The 15,857-nt window shown below is 36.8% G+C and overlaps 1 protein-coding gene across 2 annotated transcripts in view; it reads left to right on the top strand.

Moving 5' to 3' along the window:
* Positions 1-11,480: 11,480 nt before the first annotated feature.
* Positions 11,481-15,857, top strand: part of LOC105380591 (gustatory receptor for sugar taste 43a-like) — a 38,665-nt gene continuing 34,288 nt past the window's right edge. The window contains exon 1 of one of the 2 annotated variants that reach the window (XM_048626430.1): positions 11,481-11,677. In XM_048626430.1, the coding sequence (XP_048482387.1) occupies positions 11,674-11,677 (4 nt within the window). In that variant the 5' untranslated portion in view covers positions 11,481-11,673. Of the gene's footprint in view, positions 11,678-11,741; positions 11,812-15,857 lie in introns of those variants that run through there. The other variant, XM_048626429.1, reaches the window with a different exon arrangement.

Raw genomic sequence — 15,857 nt, 5'->3', positions numbered from 1 at the left:
TTATTTTTCAGATACTTGGAGGAGTTACGACGTACTTGGTCATAATAATTCAGTTTCAACAGCTATCTGGATAATTGATGATTGATGATCCCCTTCTTCTCAGCATAAGGTGACAAATACTAGAGCTTTTGGATAGGATTTGTCACCGTGGTGAAACTGTTGGTAATTTAATATTCGAATATAGGTAGTTCTTAAGAAATAATTTTGTAATACTTTAACTAACTATATGAATTGCATTTTTGTATTCTAAACTTATGTACTTATGTAAACTTATTTCTACAATGTATGGACGTGCCCAGATATTTGATGTACCCACCCACCCACAGTGTATTGTTGAAATGTAATTAAATACGTGAGAATTCATGATTTTTTTAACCCTAAGCTGCGGCCAAACCAATAGTAAAATCCTAAGTAATGCGAAAGCATACAATGACTACATATAATTGTCAGTCTCTGTCTATGTAGAATAGATATATCAGAATCAGGCTTTGTATTTATTGCAGTGTAGCTGAGAAACTTTATTACCGCGATGTAGGATTTCATAGTTAGATTTCATAATTTGCTTCGGTTCCATTTGTGTATTGCGCTTTTGGTGCCGTCTGTTGGTTGTGTGGCTGAAAGCATGTGTGTATGTTACTTCTTTACGTCAAAACGGCTAAACCGATTTTAACAAAATCGTTATGGAGTTAGCTAAGACCCTGGATTAACACATAGGCTATTTTTATCGCGGTATTCCCACGGAAAATCTTTTTAAGGCGAAACGTAGCTCGCGGGAACAGCTAGTTACAGTATAAATAACATAAACATAAACATAAACATAAACATATCTTTATTGTAATAAGTAAAAACATACAAAGTGGGGTAGCCCTGGTTCCTAAACTAGGGTGACCTGTGTGTCAGGAACCAGTTCCTTCCAAACAGTGAACAATTCTAGTTAAGTATTACAATTATTGACATGCAAAAATTAATGTGTTTTGGCAGAGTTTAAGTGGGTTAGTAATTTTATAAGTAAAATATGTAAGTATGTATATATAAAATGGCTACGAAGAAATGCGGTCAGTGGAATATGGTTTGCCAATTTTGCCATATTATTCATTCTTAGTGATAAAAATGATACGCTGTACGACTTAGTAGTGTAGGTACTTGCCGATATTTTGTCGTCAAAATATACGGTTACTATAGAGTACTAACCCTCGTGTAAACAAACAATAAATGCTGACATTTCATAACACCGTCTTTTCCCTTGGTGTTATCAATACGTTTTTTCACTGCGAGCTAACGTACGTATTTATAGGTAGAGATAGGTATGATGTCACCCCACGTGCACTATTATAGCAGATAAGTAGTACACAATCAACAGCTAACATAAAATGCTTAAGAAAATTAACCATTGAAATATACAGATAAAGTAGGTCAACTTTACATTTTCATCATTAAATAGAGATAAAGGACTAGTTTTTCACCAAAATGTTTACAAGCGTGAATAGCACCCTAAATACATTTGAATATATCACGACATGAAAAAGACATTAGAAACGAATTATGGAGTCTACAAAGTTGTTGAAGGACCTGGAAAAGATTGAGTTTTATGTACTTAATGATAAATCATAAAACATACATGATTATGGCCAATAACAAGCCAGCCTTCGTCATGATGGCACCATGACACATGTGATGAGATGAGCGACGAATGCGGAAGTTATGGTAAGTCTTTCTTTCATTATATAATATCATTATTTATGGAGAGGTAAAGTTGCTGGTAATTACATCTCGACAAAAAAAGGTTCGGTACAATCTCTTCATGGCTAGGAAGGACAATTGAATTCGAACGTTATGTCTTATTTCAATGGGTTAGGGTAAATCCCACGGGAATCCAACAGAAATTCCACCTGTACGGTATACTCGTATGATTGATAGATAGAAAGAATATTCTTTATTAGTACACAACAAGAAAATAAATAACATAACGTTTTTTAACTTCGATTGCAAACACTTTGATGGCTATGTATTATTTTTGTAAGTATCCGTGACGTGTATACAATAGCAGTGGCACATTAACAGATCCCAGCGCGTCCCCCCCTCGCCCCCTCCTTCACCCGGCGCCGTCGCCCCGAGTGCGTGGTCCAGGAGTCCATGGGGCTGGTCCTGATGCTGGGCAGAGCCGCCGGCGTGGCGCCCGTCTCCCTCAGCAGGGAGGGACGGCGGTGGAGGGTCGGCTACTCGCGCGGGATGAGGGTTTATGGATGGGTGGTGGTGCCGGCTTTGGGTGAGCAGGGTTTATTTTAAAACTCCGATGGATAAAGTGTACTCTGATGTAGTAGGTTTTATTTATAATTCTGTATCCAGATAGGTAGTACCAAAACGGACAAATCGGGAGTCTATTAGACATTATAAGCCAATAATCGTCCATTGCTAGATCTTTTTCGCAAAGAGCACAATAACACTATGATCGCATTTCCTCAAATTCCTCATCCAATTACCTCTCTCAGGTCATTTTTGCAGTTAGTAGGCCATCAACCGGAAAGCCTCCCACATCAAGTTCTTCTGTCTTCACTATTAAACCTGCATGGCTTAAAACCCACGTTCTACTTTGAATACTACCAGAATAACAATTCTACTTTGAGACCCATCTCTCCTTATTGAACCTGTTCTTTTACCCATGCCCTTAGTCATTCTTCTACAAGAACCTCCTCTCTTTCCAGTACTAATAACCTACACGGGTCTCCTCTACGACCTGTCAGTGGGTCCCTCACGCGGCGTGCGTGTGCAGTCCAACATGTCGCTGGTGGTGTGGGCCTGCGACCTCAGCTGCATCGCCGCGGCCTGCCTCGCGGGCACCGCCACCGCGCCGGCGCGGGTGAAACAAATGCTGGTGGTGATCAGGGAGGTGGATAGCGTGAGTGTACTGCAGGGCTATTGATACCGATTTGTGCTGTCAGGGCTGTTCGTGGCAGTTTCATTATGGCTTGATTACGATCTAACTCAAGAGATCTGAAAAAATGTATGGCAAGAGGAGGAGAATCATTTTAACCCGCCAGTGGTGACGTGAATTTGACTTACATCGTTGGTGACGCCGGTCTCACGCACCGGGATTTTCAAACTTATTTTTTTTACTTAATTAACTACACATGCTACTTAAAATTAGTTTAATTTTAAAGATAAGTATTTGTTTGACAATAAAACAAAGCATTATCATAAATCACGGCTCGTTTATTAGTCCTTTTACCATGGTACTTAGAACACTTAATATTTACATAATTTTTCACATATCATCTTAAAAATTAAAAAAATACAACAATGATGTAATTTTTTATAACTAAGTCCACCTTTTATAGTTTTATAACACTACGAACTTCATAAGAAAAAACAAAAATTTATATACTTCTACCAAAAAAATAATAATAATAATACGCTAAAAGTCATTGTTTCTCCACAGCCAAACAGTCTCTGCAAGACGGCACTTACATGGTCGTAACACATATATTTCTTACATTTTGTGACAAATATATTAAATTTTTCTGTTATTTTCGCTATCCACATTCATAACATTGACAATTTTTTTAAGGTCCAGCTATCTCCGTCGTCATTTTCAAGGACATGCTGAAACTAGCTGATATTACTTTAAAAACTTATTGAAATCTATTAAGTACTTATATTTGTATAAATACCTACAACTATCTATTAAAAATAGTTCAATCATGAAATTTACAATCACAAAACAAAAATACAGTCAAGAAAAATAAAAAAAAATATGAAAATTTTTAAAAACATCTTTAAATTTGACTTACATAATCGGTGACCCCGGTCTCACGCACCGGGTTGGCACCAAAACTCCGAAACCTGCGCACGAGTCACCGTCGCGGGGTGGACTGACAATGGGGGATGGGAAATGAGGCAGCTACCCGAAATCACAACAAAAATCGATGGCTATTGAGAAAGTTATTCGACTTTTTCGAACCACCCGGTCTCACAGACATATACGTCACCACTGGCGGGTTAAATAGACGCGTGGCAAGATTAAAATTACAAAAATTGGTGGTACATTTAAGATCGACCAGAGTTTAAAGCTCTTTCTTGAACTCAGCGTCAGCTTTGTGGAATATCTTTATCTATAAATAATATCACGCATCCACTGAAAATTGGAGATCCTTCAACCGAAATATGTAGGTACCTAGCTAGCTTTTGATTATGTAACTTAATACTGTGTCATTATAAGCTAAACTGCGATACTCTTTTTCAATTCCACATCGTTCCCAGATAAACTCCGCATTGAACAGTGATCTAAATGAAAGGAGCGAGAGGAAGAAGAAGGCGCTGTGTGTCCTCATTGTCGCGGCGTTGCTGCTGCTGTTCGTACTGGACTTCAGACACATGACCGAAGAGGCTTACAACGAAGGTAGAGAATGTTAGTATTGAGTGCATTCAATATTAGCTCGTTTCATTTTCATAGAGTTTTGTGAACATTTCCTTCGGTTTTAAACTCCCTGTAAATAAGCTTGGGCTTTTTCATTTTCTCAAGTTTATCTGGGTCCGACGGTAAAATATTGACGTACTTACTTTCTATTACGAAGAGTTGCACAGGTCTATTGTTTGAAATCGGGCCATGGATGCATGAACTTCTATCTTATGTCCTTCTACCCTTCCCAGGGAGGATAAGCTTCTACCTGACGTTCTACTGCCTGTTGGAATTATCACTATTCTATTTTCCAGGGAGGATAAGCTTCTTCTACCTGTCCTTCTACTGCCTGTACATCATCATGTTCATCCTGGAGCTGCAGTTCGTGCTGGCGGTGGCGCACGTCAACTGCGCGCTGCGGGCCGTCAACAACGCGCTGGGGAGGGAGCTGCGAGACATGGAATATGTTGAGTGTGAGATTTTATAGTGTCGTAGTGTTGTTGAGTTTGCTGAGCACTTTGCTCGCAGGAATGTTTTGTGTTAGCACAAGTTTAAACCAAGTTTTAAGGTGTTTTCATGGTATTTGACAACGCCAGGCGTTTTATGTGTCTAGTTTTAGCAAGAGTTTTAGACTTTAGACCATGAATTGTAGTATAAGGCAGATAAATCCGACCTCAGAAGCTCTCAGAAGCATTGTTACTATGAGAGGGCCGTACATCATCATGTTCATCCTGGAGATGCAGTTCGTGCTGGCGGTGGCGCTGGTCAACTGCGCACTGCGGGCCGTCAACGACGCTCTGGGAAGGGAGCTGAGAGCTATGGAGTATATTGAGTGTGAGATTCGATATTGTCGTGGTGTTGTTGAGTTTGTAGTGCATTTTGCTCGCAAGAATTTTAAACCAAGTTTTAAGGTGTTTGACTAATTGATAGAATAGATGCATCGTATTTGATAATGCTAGAGTCATGAGTTTTATGTATGTCTAGTTTTAGACCGTCAATTGTTTTTTTTAAGAAAATATCAATTTTACTATTCAAAGTTTTTAAACCTTATTACTAACTTAGGCTAAGGACATTGTTACTAATATATCTAGACCGTTAGTTGTCTGTTTAATAAAATAAATGAAATTACTTTACTCTGCACTACAATGTCAGATTTTGAATTTTTGATAATAAGTACTTTTAAATTACGGCGTTTCTTTACAGTTCAAGCACCGATAGACCGTCCACGTAAATCAATAAACCTACTGATAGACTCATTGGCAGTGACGGAATCTTCCAGTTACACAGGTAAGAATATTTTATACATAGTGAAATGCCAAGAAATAAATTGGCAAATACTGTGATTCGGTAGTTGTTTCATTACTTTCACAATTTTACTATCAACAACATTCAGATCCAAAGACATATTAGGGTTGCTATGCTAGACATTTGCACTGAACATTTTAAAAACTACTTTCCTAATAGTTCCATCGTCTTGAATCTTCTTGAGGCCTCCAAGTCCAACTACCGCTTATATCCATTTCAGTGAAGCCCTCATCCAACGCCCTCCACATTCGCCAGCTCTCCCAGCTCCACGGCGCCGCCGCCGCCGCCGCGCGCGCGCTCGACCGCGGCTGGGGGCCCGTGCTGTTCCTCATCACCGCCAACCTCGTGCTGCACCTCGTCGAGACGCCCTACTACGTCATCACCGATATGTTCCGTAAATTCCGTTCGTTTTTTTTGGATTACTGTTTTCACTTAATGCTTCTTCTTCTTCAACGGCAAGATTTGAGGTCGACTAATGTCCAGCCTTTGTGCAAATCAGCGTTAGGCTATTTTTAGTATGATAATATTTTTATAATCATGTACTCAACTTATGTTTTTAAATTCGGTTTAGTTACCTATCTTAATGCTCATTAAAAAAAATATACTTCTGATGCTCGGTATTTAATATTGATCTTTGTCTGTCATCCCTTTGTTTCAAGTCGATCACTGTGTTTCAGAGATTAACGGAGTCGAACCCACCTTCCTGATGATCCAATTGATGTGGTGTTTCACCCACACGATCAACATGTATGGCGTTATAGAGCCGTGCCACACCACAGTCGTCGAGGTAAGTTGGAATATAAAGTAATTCGGTTCGGGGATTATCATCATCATCAAGACCCAACACGTCCTCACTGCTGGGGCTCGGGTCTCCATCCAATGAATGAAGGGTTTTAGGCTTAGTTCACCATTCTCGCCTAGTTGGTGGACAGTGCACGAAACGGGGATTATCACAAGAGAGTTATTATTGAAGATGTTTATGCTTTGTTCATAACCTTTTGCCTGGATCTATGACATACATACATGTTAGCCATGTTCATTCCTATTACGGTAAAACCATTTCGCAACTTTTAAATTAGCCTTAGCGACTATCATCATTATCCAATAGTTCGTTAGTTTTTCGTCAGTATAGAGTAACCCTCCAGTTACTAAACTTCTTCACATTAGTGTCTCTGTTTCCAGATGTCAGAGACCCGCGAGCTGGTCTCCCAGCTGCTGCGTCGCGCGGACAGTCCGTCGGACGCGCTGCGCCGGCAGCTGGCGCTGTTCGCTGAGCAGCTCATGCTGAGCCGCGCAGAGTACGCGCCGCTTGGAGTCGTCACGCTGCATCGACCGCTTATTGCCACTGTGAGTCTATAGCTGAGTTGCAGAAAGGGACTTTAAGCTAATGTTGACCTCAAATGTATTGCTATCTTGCAGGACAGAAAGAGACAGACAGAGATTTCATGTCGACATTAGCTTATAAGTATTTAGTCCCTTTCTGCAGCTCGGCCATTATCATCGTTATCTTAATCCAATTTCCAAAAAATCGTAGGACAAAAGTAGTTCTCCCCAAATAACCCTCTGAGCCACCCCCTTTCGGCTTACTGTACCGCTTTTGCAACACCTCTTGCACCCCATGTTTGTTTTAATCTGTTTCGAATAGGCAACTAGAGATATTTTCCACAACAAGTATCTATTCATGTTACATTACACGTTCAAAAGCTTAGTGAAAACTTTGCCTTAGAATGTATGTGGAATAATGTACGTTGTGTACGTATAACTCACATAACAAATTTTTGCATCTTTCATTTTCCAGATACTGGGCGGCGTCACGACATACTTAGTGATCATAATTCAGTTTCAACATTTAACGGGATAGCCAGTACAGTGTAGTAATTGGAACACAAGAAGATAATTGAAGAAATTTCTCACCAAGAAGGATAATAAGCTTCTAGATATGCTCAACGAGGGAGGTTTTAGCAACAACAGTTAATTGACCTCTGGACTGCTACCCCAAAAAAGGCACTAAATGACCCCAATGTTTAATTATTTTGGTGCTATTGTCACTTGAGCTTTTACAATTCTCGTGAGTGCACCTTTTATTTATAAACAGAGGTAATGTAGAGTAAAAATATTTTCCCAAAATGAATGCAGAAAGTGTATTTATGAAGTGGAAGTGAAGTTCCACAGCCCACTGGTTGATGTACGTTACATCTCCAATGATATGAAAATTTTACTTGGCAAAATGCCATATTTATTGGGTTTGTAAATTTTATTTACAATATTCTTATGCATTAAAATAATAAATGTATGTAAGCTTTTTATTGCAATCAATCATCATAGTTAATATATCAGTAAGATTATTAAGTGAGTTTAATTATTTTATCGTTACCTCTATTTATGTATACTTATAGAGATACTGTCTCTTGTAATTTCAGAATCTGTCTGTGTGAGTCTAATTATAATATTATCCTTCTATTACTTTCGGTTAAGCGATTTAAAAAAATAAAACAATTGAAAAGAGCCTTAATAGATGCTGCCTCCGTTACTAAATTAATACGGAAAAGTCTGACACTCACCTTATGTTACACTGTTACACAAATATTGTTCCCAACTACCTACCTACTGGAATTTTTATTAAAGTATTTATCGGGAATCGGGGTTTAAGTAAACCCCAATAAATTGATTTGTTAGGTAATCCTACCGAGATTAAAAGCCCTTGACAAAATAGCTTGTACAACTTTATTCAAACCATTTCTACATCACCCTGACAAACTCGGCAAATTTAACGAGTTCATGTTTTTTACCGCATCAGATATGAAAGGTATACCCTGGGTGGCTCCTCCCAACGCATCCAGACTGACTGGTCGCGCCACGGCCTGGAACGTGCCTATGATCAGTTGGGAATCACCCAGGGAGTTGAAGAAATTTGCTGCTTGATTCTGACGTTTCACTCTGTTCTCTGTATCTACTAGCTCTTCTGATATGTCTGGTTTCGCTATTTGTGATTCTGTCTCCCTTTTTGTAATGTCTGAGTTTTCTGCAGTTTCACTCGATTCAGGGTCGATTTTATTTGTCTCCGCTTCTATATTTTCTTCGAAATCACTATTAAATTTGTTTTGGGAATCTTTACCCTCGTTTGCTTGTTTGAAGTCATCAATCACTGAGTGGGTTACGTCACGTTTAAACTTCCTGAAGAAGGCATACAATGGCTTCTCACTTTCTTGTTCTTCATCAGCTTTGACCTGGGGTATATCGTTATCTTCTTCTGGTACATCTATTAAACCTTTAATACTCATTAAAGCGTCATTTCCATATAAATTTATAACAATATTTGTGATAGATCCAGGAACACTGTTAGATTTTTCAGTCAAAAATATATTTTCTTGAGAAGGCGTGTCTTTTACCGGTAAAGCGTAAGTTTGAGCTAGTACAATTAACAATAAACATTTTAAAGAACTCATGGTTACTACCCGATACTGTTTCTCGAACTGTAGTTAGTTTTTATTCCTTCGTCATTTAAGTGACAGTTAGCGTTATCTCTATCGAGTTTAACAACAAACATGGCGTCTTCCTTTATGAATATTCCTAAGTTAATCAAGTTGACGCCATTAAAATAATTGTTTACTGCATCGAATTAGTTTTTTACAACCATTCTAATTCAAGCGGAACTATTTCGGTCAATGAACTCTTCTATAAGGGTGTAGAGATACAGCTGATGATACTGAACACGATAAGACATTAAAAAACGTATTTTATTTGCTTTAATCTGACCAATATAATAACATTTTATTTAGTAAATTTTAGAAATTTATCGTCTCTCTATTCATAGGTAAGTACCTACATATCGATACGATTTGACAGATAGGTAAAATGAAAAGTGTTTTCGTGTGTACTATTAATTCCCACGAGGAGATTTATTAGTATTAGTAGTTATTAGTACAAGACAATAATATATTGTCAGTATTTATTATTTTACTTTTACACATGACTTTCCCTTAATAAATTCAGTCAGATAAATTTCCTTCAAACAATTTTACATCGAGGTCGTTTTGTACTAAAATAGCAATAACTTTTTTGTTAATTGAAACATTAGCAATGTTTCATACCATTTTGGAAACTGCATTAAATGAGCAATATTTTCAAATAAGGTGCCAGGTTTGCGTGGTATATTTTTTATACAGTATGTAGAGTCAAAGTTGTTTATAAAAAAATACGATTACCTTTTATGACTTTGAAAACCGTGTTTTTTTAAACATACAGCATTACTCGATATTTTTTTTGACTGCGATCAATAGCAGGGCTATACAGGGTGATGCAACACCAAACTAATTCTAACAATATGGATTTTTGTACCGGCGGCACGCAAAAAACTGATCCAAGGTGTCGATTTTCAGCAAATTTATAAAAGTGTCAATATCTCGAAAATTATCGAGTTTTTACTAAGGTCATATTGTGATATTCTGGCCTCTCATGAGCTGACCTATCAGCCCTTTAAGGGATGACGTTGACTTTTGGGACACCCTGTATACTTTGGTATATTTTATTTAATGAAGAAAGTTTTTTTTTATTTCTAACACCTTTATATATAATGAAAAAACCTTTTGAAAGATAACCTATATATACCTACGTGCAAATATAAAAATTCTTCACGTGAAATAGCTGTTTATATCAAGAAAGAAGCGTAAATGTAACCTTAAGATAAGATAATTGAGTAGGTATCAGTTTTCAGTTTACAAGTGCGCCATCCGATCTCGTCATAAAAAGTATCTGTAACATAAAATAGAAGTAGTTTTTACGACCACAATAAAACCCAGACCACTTGCTAACTTTAAAACCATATCCACGATCAGTATCATTTTACTCTGCGACTTCAACTTTTAAACCTGCTCTAAGTAATATTAGATATAAATAAAAAGGACTGATTTGATTGTTTGTTTTTATTGTACAGAAAAATGAATAATTTAATTGAAGGAAGAGGCCTAGTTTCTCGTTTGATTAAATACATCTATTTACTTAATGGCCATTCTTACTCATACTTACCTACATCATTTCTGCTTAACTCAGTTGTGAAACCAGCCGTGATTGAATTAATAATCGTTACTACATTACACTAGGTACTTTTACTTCACTTATAGAAAATAGATAAGCTATAAATATATTTCTTGGCAAAACATTGTACTTAGTTCAACATCTCATTATATCATAAATCAAAAATATTATAATCCAAATGTTGGCTTCTCTCCAAAAGAAAAGTAAACATCTAAATCCTCTGTGAAAGACTATAACACTACATGTAGGCAGATAGTATAGTAGAGTATAGGTCGGCGCCACTCTAGTACTTTTACAGTCATATTTACTTATTTTGTCCTATAATCACCTCTAAAATGTGTCAGATAATTAACCAAATCAAAATCAAATAAGTAACCGTTACTATCGGTAAATATAAAGTAGTAGGTACCTACCTCGTAACTCAATTAAATAGCAATTACAAGTTTGGATTAGGTTTGAGTCATTAATGCATTAGGTATAAAGATTCAGAAATCTTATCAAAGTCTTACTTACTTAAATCCCAGCTGAGAGGCGTCAGTATATTATGTTGGTACTTATATAGCTTTGTATAATTTTATACCAAGTAGGTACCTACTTACACGAAGCCACAGAAAAATAGTTAATCAAAACCTAACCGCCGATATTTAAAGGCAATGTTTATAAAGCAACTTGTTAGCAACGCGCAGAGAATAACAATAATTATTCTGACGATGAATTCATCCTCCTTCCTTGAAACCTCAGTTGGACTCCCGCCCCGGCACGCGTGCCACGTGACGTGCATTTCGACGAAACAAAAATGTGGCGGGAAAATTTTTGACAGCTTAACTTTTTTATCTGTCATAATGTGAAACGTGAAAAATGTTGTTTTTGGTAACTTTGTTTTTCGACACCAATTGGTCGAGTTTCATCGTATTTTTGTGTAGCCTATCAAAATATCAATGGGTAAGCGTTTTGCATTTGTATTGGTATGTGTCTGCAATGTTTTGATTTCATAGGCTTGGCAGTGTTGTTTTCACTGTTGATACAGTATGTTTGTTTGTGCGGATGGAGAGACAGCCAGTAGGCAGCGATGAAGGGTAAGGAAATATTTGTTCGAACTTTTTATATATTGTTTTATTTGTTCTTTTGCACAGTGTGTAATTAAATAACAAAAAAAATAATACTTTACATTTAGGTAAACTGGTTAATATAATCATGGCAAGCATAATATTTATAAGGGTAATTGCCCGAAGGTAAATTATTTTTTAGTTATCTAACCACAACCATTTCCACAAAATATTTATGTTCTATCCATGTAAAGCTTTTTACCCCTTTTAGTAGTACACTTTCAGCAGTATTGGGTGTGCCTGTAGTATTCAGACCGAAGGATTTTAAATTTTAAAAGATTCCTTACGATATCTACAATTATTTATCTAAGTATTTCTCTCATTTCCCATGTTGACTTAACTCGGGATTTACTATAAATAATTCTCATTATTTTAACAAAAAAAATGCACAAGATTTAAAATTCTTTTCTTTCAGTTGTCAGAGTTCTAGGAATAGTGAGAATAACTATTTAAGTACTAAGAAGAAAGTTGGCCTTTATGTAAAATGAAAGAAAAATGTGCATTCTAGTGCATTTATTTATAATTTTAATCATAGTTGTCATTATTGTAAAACTTATGCTGCTGGATTCAAAAACTTTCATAGATTTTTGTAAGATTATAGCTTTTTAACTGGTTATTAGTAGATAGAATTATTGGCCACATAAATAAAACTTGGCACACCCTGTAGATCTTAGTAGATTAAGGTTAAACTACATTTACTAAGGATAAGCTCGTGTAAACTAGGCTTAAGGCATAACATATATTATGCATGGTATAGTTAAATAACGTATAATTTAATTATAAAAGATTGCTGTATTCAATCAATGTCCCGCGTGGATACCACACTGCCAATTAATTTCACCGGAGAGATTTTCGGCCATTATTTGATAGTGACACCACAGTCACCACACTACATCGTAAAATTTTAATTCATATCGCTACAATTTTCCAAAAGGGCACCTCTGATCTACCCATAATCACGGGACAAGTCGTTTGCAACATCCTGTATAACGACACTATACTATAGACTAATATTTAAAAACATTAATGAAATGTTTTCATGAAGCACCATGAAAGAGAATTACATACATTACTAGAATAATTTTAAGTTTCATCATAGTTACAAATAATTTTAATTCGAAATGGCGCTACATTTTTTTTCAATAAAGGTAGGTAATTGATTTAAAGCCAAGGTGCTCTGTTTTTTGTCTTCTAAATTGTACGAAAAGTAATTGCGAAGTAGATTTTTACTCCATTTTATTAACTTTGTTGAAGATAAGTCTTTTTGAAGGTCGTTTTTGGAATATGTATGAGAATTTAATTTAGACATTTTCCGCGAATTCATAAAGACGGGTCCCACTGCTTTCACTTAACATGCAAAGTGCCTCACACGTCACACGCAATAAAATAATTACATCTAAAAAAGCTACGTTATCAACAAAGTATCTATAGAGAAGCAGTTTTTTTATCGCAAAATTAAAAAAAAATTGGAACAAACGTTTTTTTTAGGCTTCCTAAGTGCCAATTTCTCCATAGTCGGTTATCTAACCGACCAGGGATTGGTTATCAATTATACGTCATCAACATATAAAATTCTTGACAGATGTGTCAAAATTCAACCACTACTACCTGGTTATGCTCTAACCGACTGTGGAGAAATTGGCACTAAAGCTTTTTTGTATACCTATACAGCATACATATCGTTTCACGCACATGTTTATTTAACAAACGCAATATTCAACCAGCCAATCATTTCTAGTCATAACATTTTGTAACAATAAAAGCATTTTCAGTTTGTTTTCCCCTTAGACTAACAATATACCAACAAGATGGAGTGACAGTTCAAAAGAAACGTCTCGACAAATAACACCTCACTTTTACCACTGAGCTCTTACTACGAAGATTTGCGACCTTACTCATTAATTTATTTTGTTGGGACATCTCACACACGGCCATCCGACCCCAAGCTAGGCAGAGCCTGTTTTATGGGTATCGGACAGCGGATATATCTACACTAATACATCCTAACTAATATTATAAATGCGAAAGTAACTGTGTCTGTCTGTCTGTCTGTCTGTTACTCTTTCACGCCAAAACTACTGAACGGATTTGAATGAAATATGGTATACATACGGTCTGGACCCTGGGACAGAATATAGGTTACTTTTTATCCCGGAATTACCACGGGAAAACTTTTTAAGGCGAAGCGAAGCGCGCGGGAACAGCTAGTATTAAATATAAATATCAACACCCAAGACCCGAGTACAAATATCTGTTTAAACAAATATCTGCCCCATTGGTAGAGTAATTGTGAAAAGGTAGAACTTAAAATTGTTTGAGACATAGTAAACAAAATGCAGACAGTTTTTTTTGCTTTGTTTTTGTACGTGACACACCATCTTATACAATACAATACTATTCACTTGCACCACAAAGAAATAATACAAAAAACAATGTATTAACTAGAAAATACACAGTACAAAAGGCGGCCTTATTGTTTAAAGCAATCTCTACCAGACAACCTTTGGATGCTGATAGCTGTGGTAGCTAATTCGAAATGAAATGAAATCCTTTATTTTTTCGACGTAGAATATTACAATTTCTTGTCAAAAGTCATAATAGTCGTATTGTTAATCTAAGTACCAGTCCATCTGTGTTTACATCGATCCGATGAGAGCTTAGTTCCATTTGTACAGCAGCTCGAAATTAGAGGTATTTCGGTCGCGGTGATTGATTACTTTTAAAATGGCCGTGACGATGGAAGCTCTGGGCGTCTAGTACGAGTTTCATAGTTTGTCGAAAACGAAAAAAGTTTACGTTTTCTCAAATACAAAGTGGCGCCTCTAGTAGAAACTTTTGACAGATAATGTATGTAGATGACAGAAGAAAACCAAAACTTTATTCGTTTACGTCAATTGCAAAACCTGTACTAGAGGCCCAGGGCCAGGTTACTCTATACTGACGAAAAACAAACGGACGAGAGCTTTGCAATCGGTAAGTTTAATACAACGAGATAGAGTCGTGGCACGGGCCGCAGCGCTCCGATACTTAGTTTTTCGTTATTATAGAGTGAACCCCTGGCGCGGCTGAACTAATTCTTTGGTAAAGAGTTGGTATGCATAATACGTTAGGAAAGTTCCTTAAAAACATCTGTAAGTATATTTTAACGAAGAAAGTAGGTAAGGTACTCACATAAGTTATAGAGTATGAAATAAATGAATATGGTTAGCCAAAAAAACGTGTTAAATTAAAGATCTCCGTACTGATTACACATGACACTATAATTTATTCAGGTGGCTGATCCTCAATGAAATTGGCAACTAGGAGGGGAGGCTAGAAGGACGTTAGTATAATAATATAATCATCATCAGCCTATAGCAGTCCACTGCTGGACGTAGGCCTCTCCCAAAGTACGCCTCTGGATGCGATCTATAGCTTGCCGCATCCAATCATAACCAGCCACCTTTCGCAAGTCGTCACCCCATCTAGCCGGAGGGCGTCCCACACTTTTGCCTAGTCGCGGCCTCCACTCCAGAACACGTTTACCCCATCGGTCATCGGTTCTTCGACAGATGTGACCAGCCCACTGCCACTTAAGCTTACTAACTCGAGTTAATAATATAATGTACTATACAGTTTTCGCACAGTTTATTATTGTCGTAGATAAATAGTTTTATCTAATTTATCTTCGCTTAGGTACAAAGCTGCTGCAAAGTGCGTTCGTTGCGTTAATAACACGACAGAACATTATGTATTCATAGTTGTTATTTTCCTCAAACAGCCCGTCAAATGAATGAGCGACTTTATTAATAAAAATCTTTACTAAACAGGGTGTGTCGTTTTCTAGGGGAACATTTACTTTTTTATAGACACTTTATTGCATACTTAAGAAAACATACACAGACAAAATACAAATTAAGAAGAAGTAAGTACACAAAGGCGGGCTGTGCCAAAAAGCAATTTCTTCCAGCCAACCCTTGGTTGGTGGAGAACTAAGGTAAATTTACGAAAACTCTTTTATACAATAATAAAACAGT

This window comes from Plutella xylostella, chromosome 16 (assembly GCF_932276165.1).
Source record: "Plutella xylostella chromosome 16, ilPluXylo3.1, whole genome shotgun sequence".
NCBI lineage: Eukaryota > Metazoa > Arthropoda > Insecta > Lepidoptera > Plutellidae > Plutella > Plutella xylostella.
The sequence above is the reverse complement of the archived record's forward strand: the minus strand, read 5'-3'. Positions and strand labels throughout refer to the sequence as shown.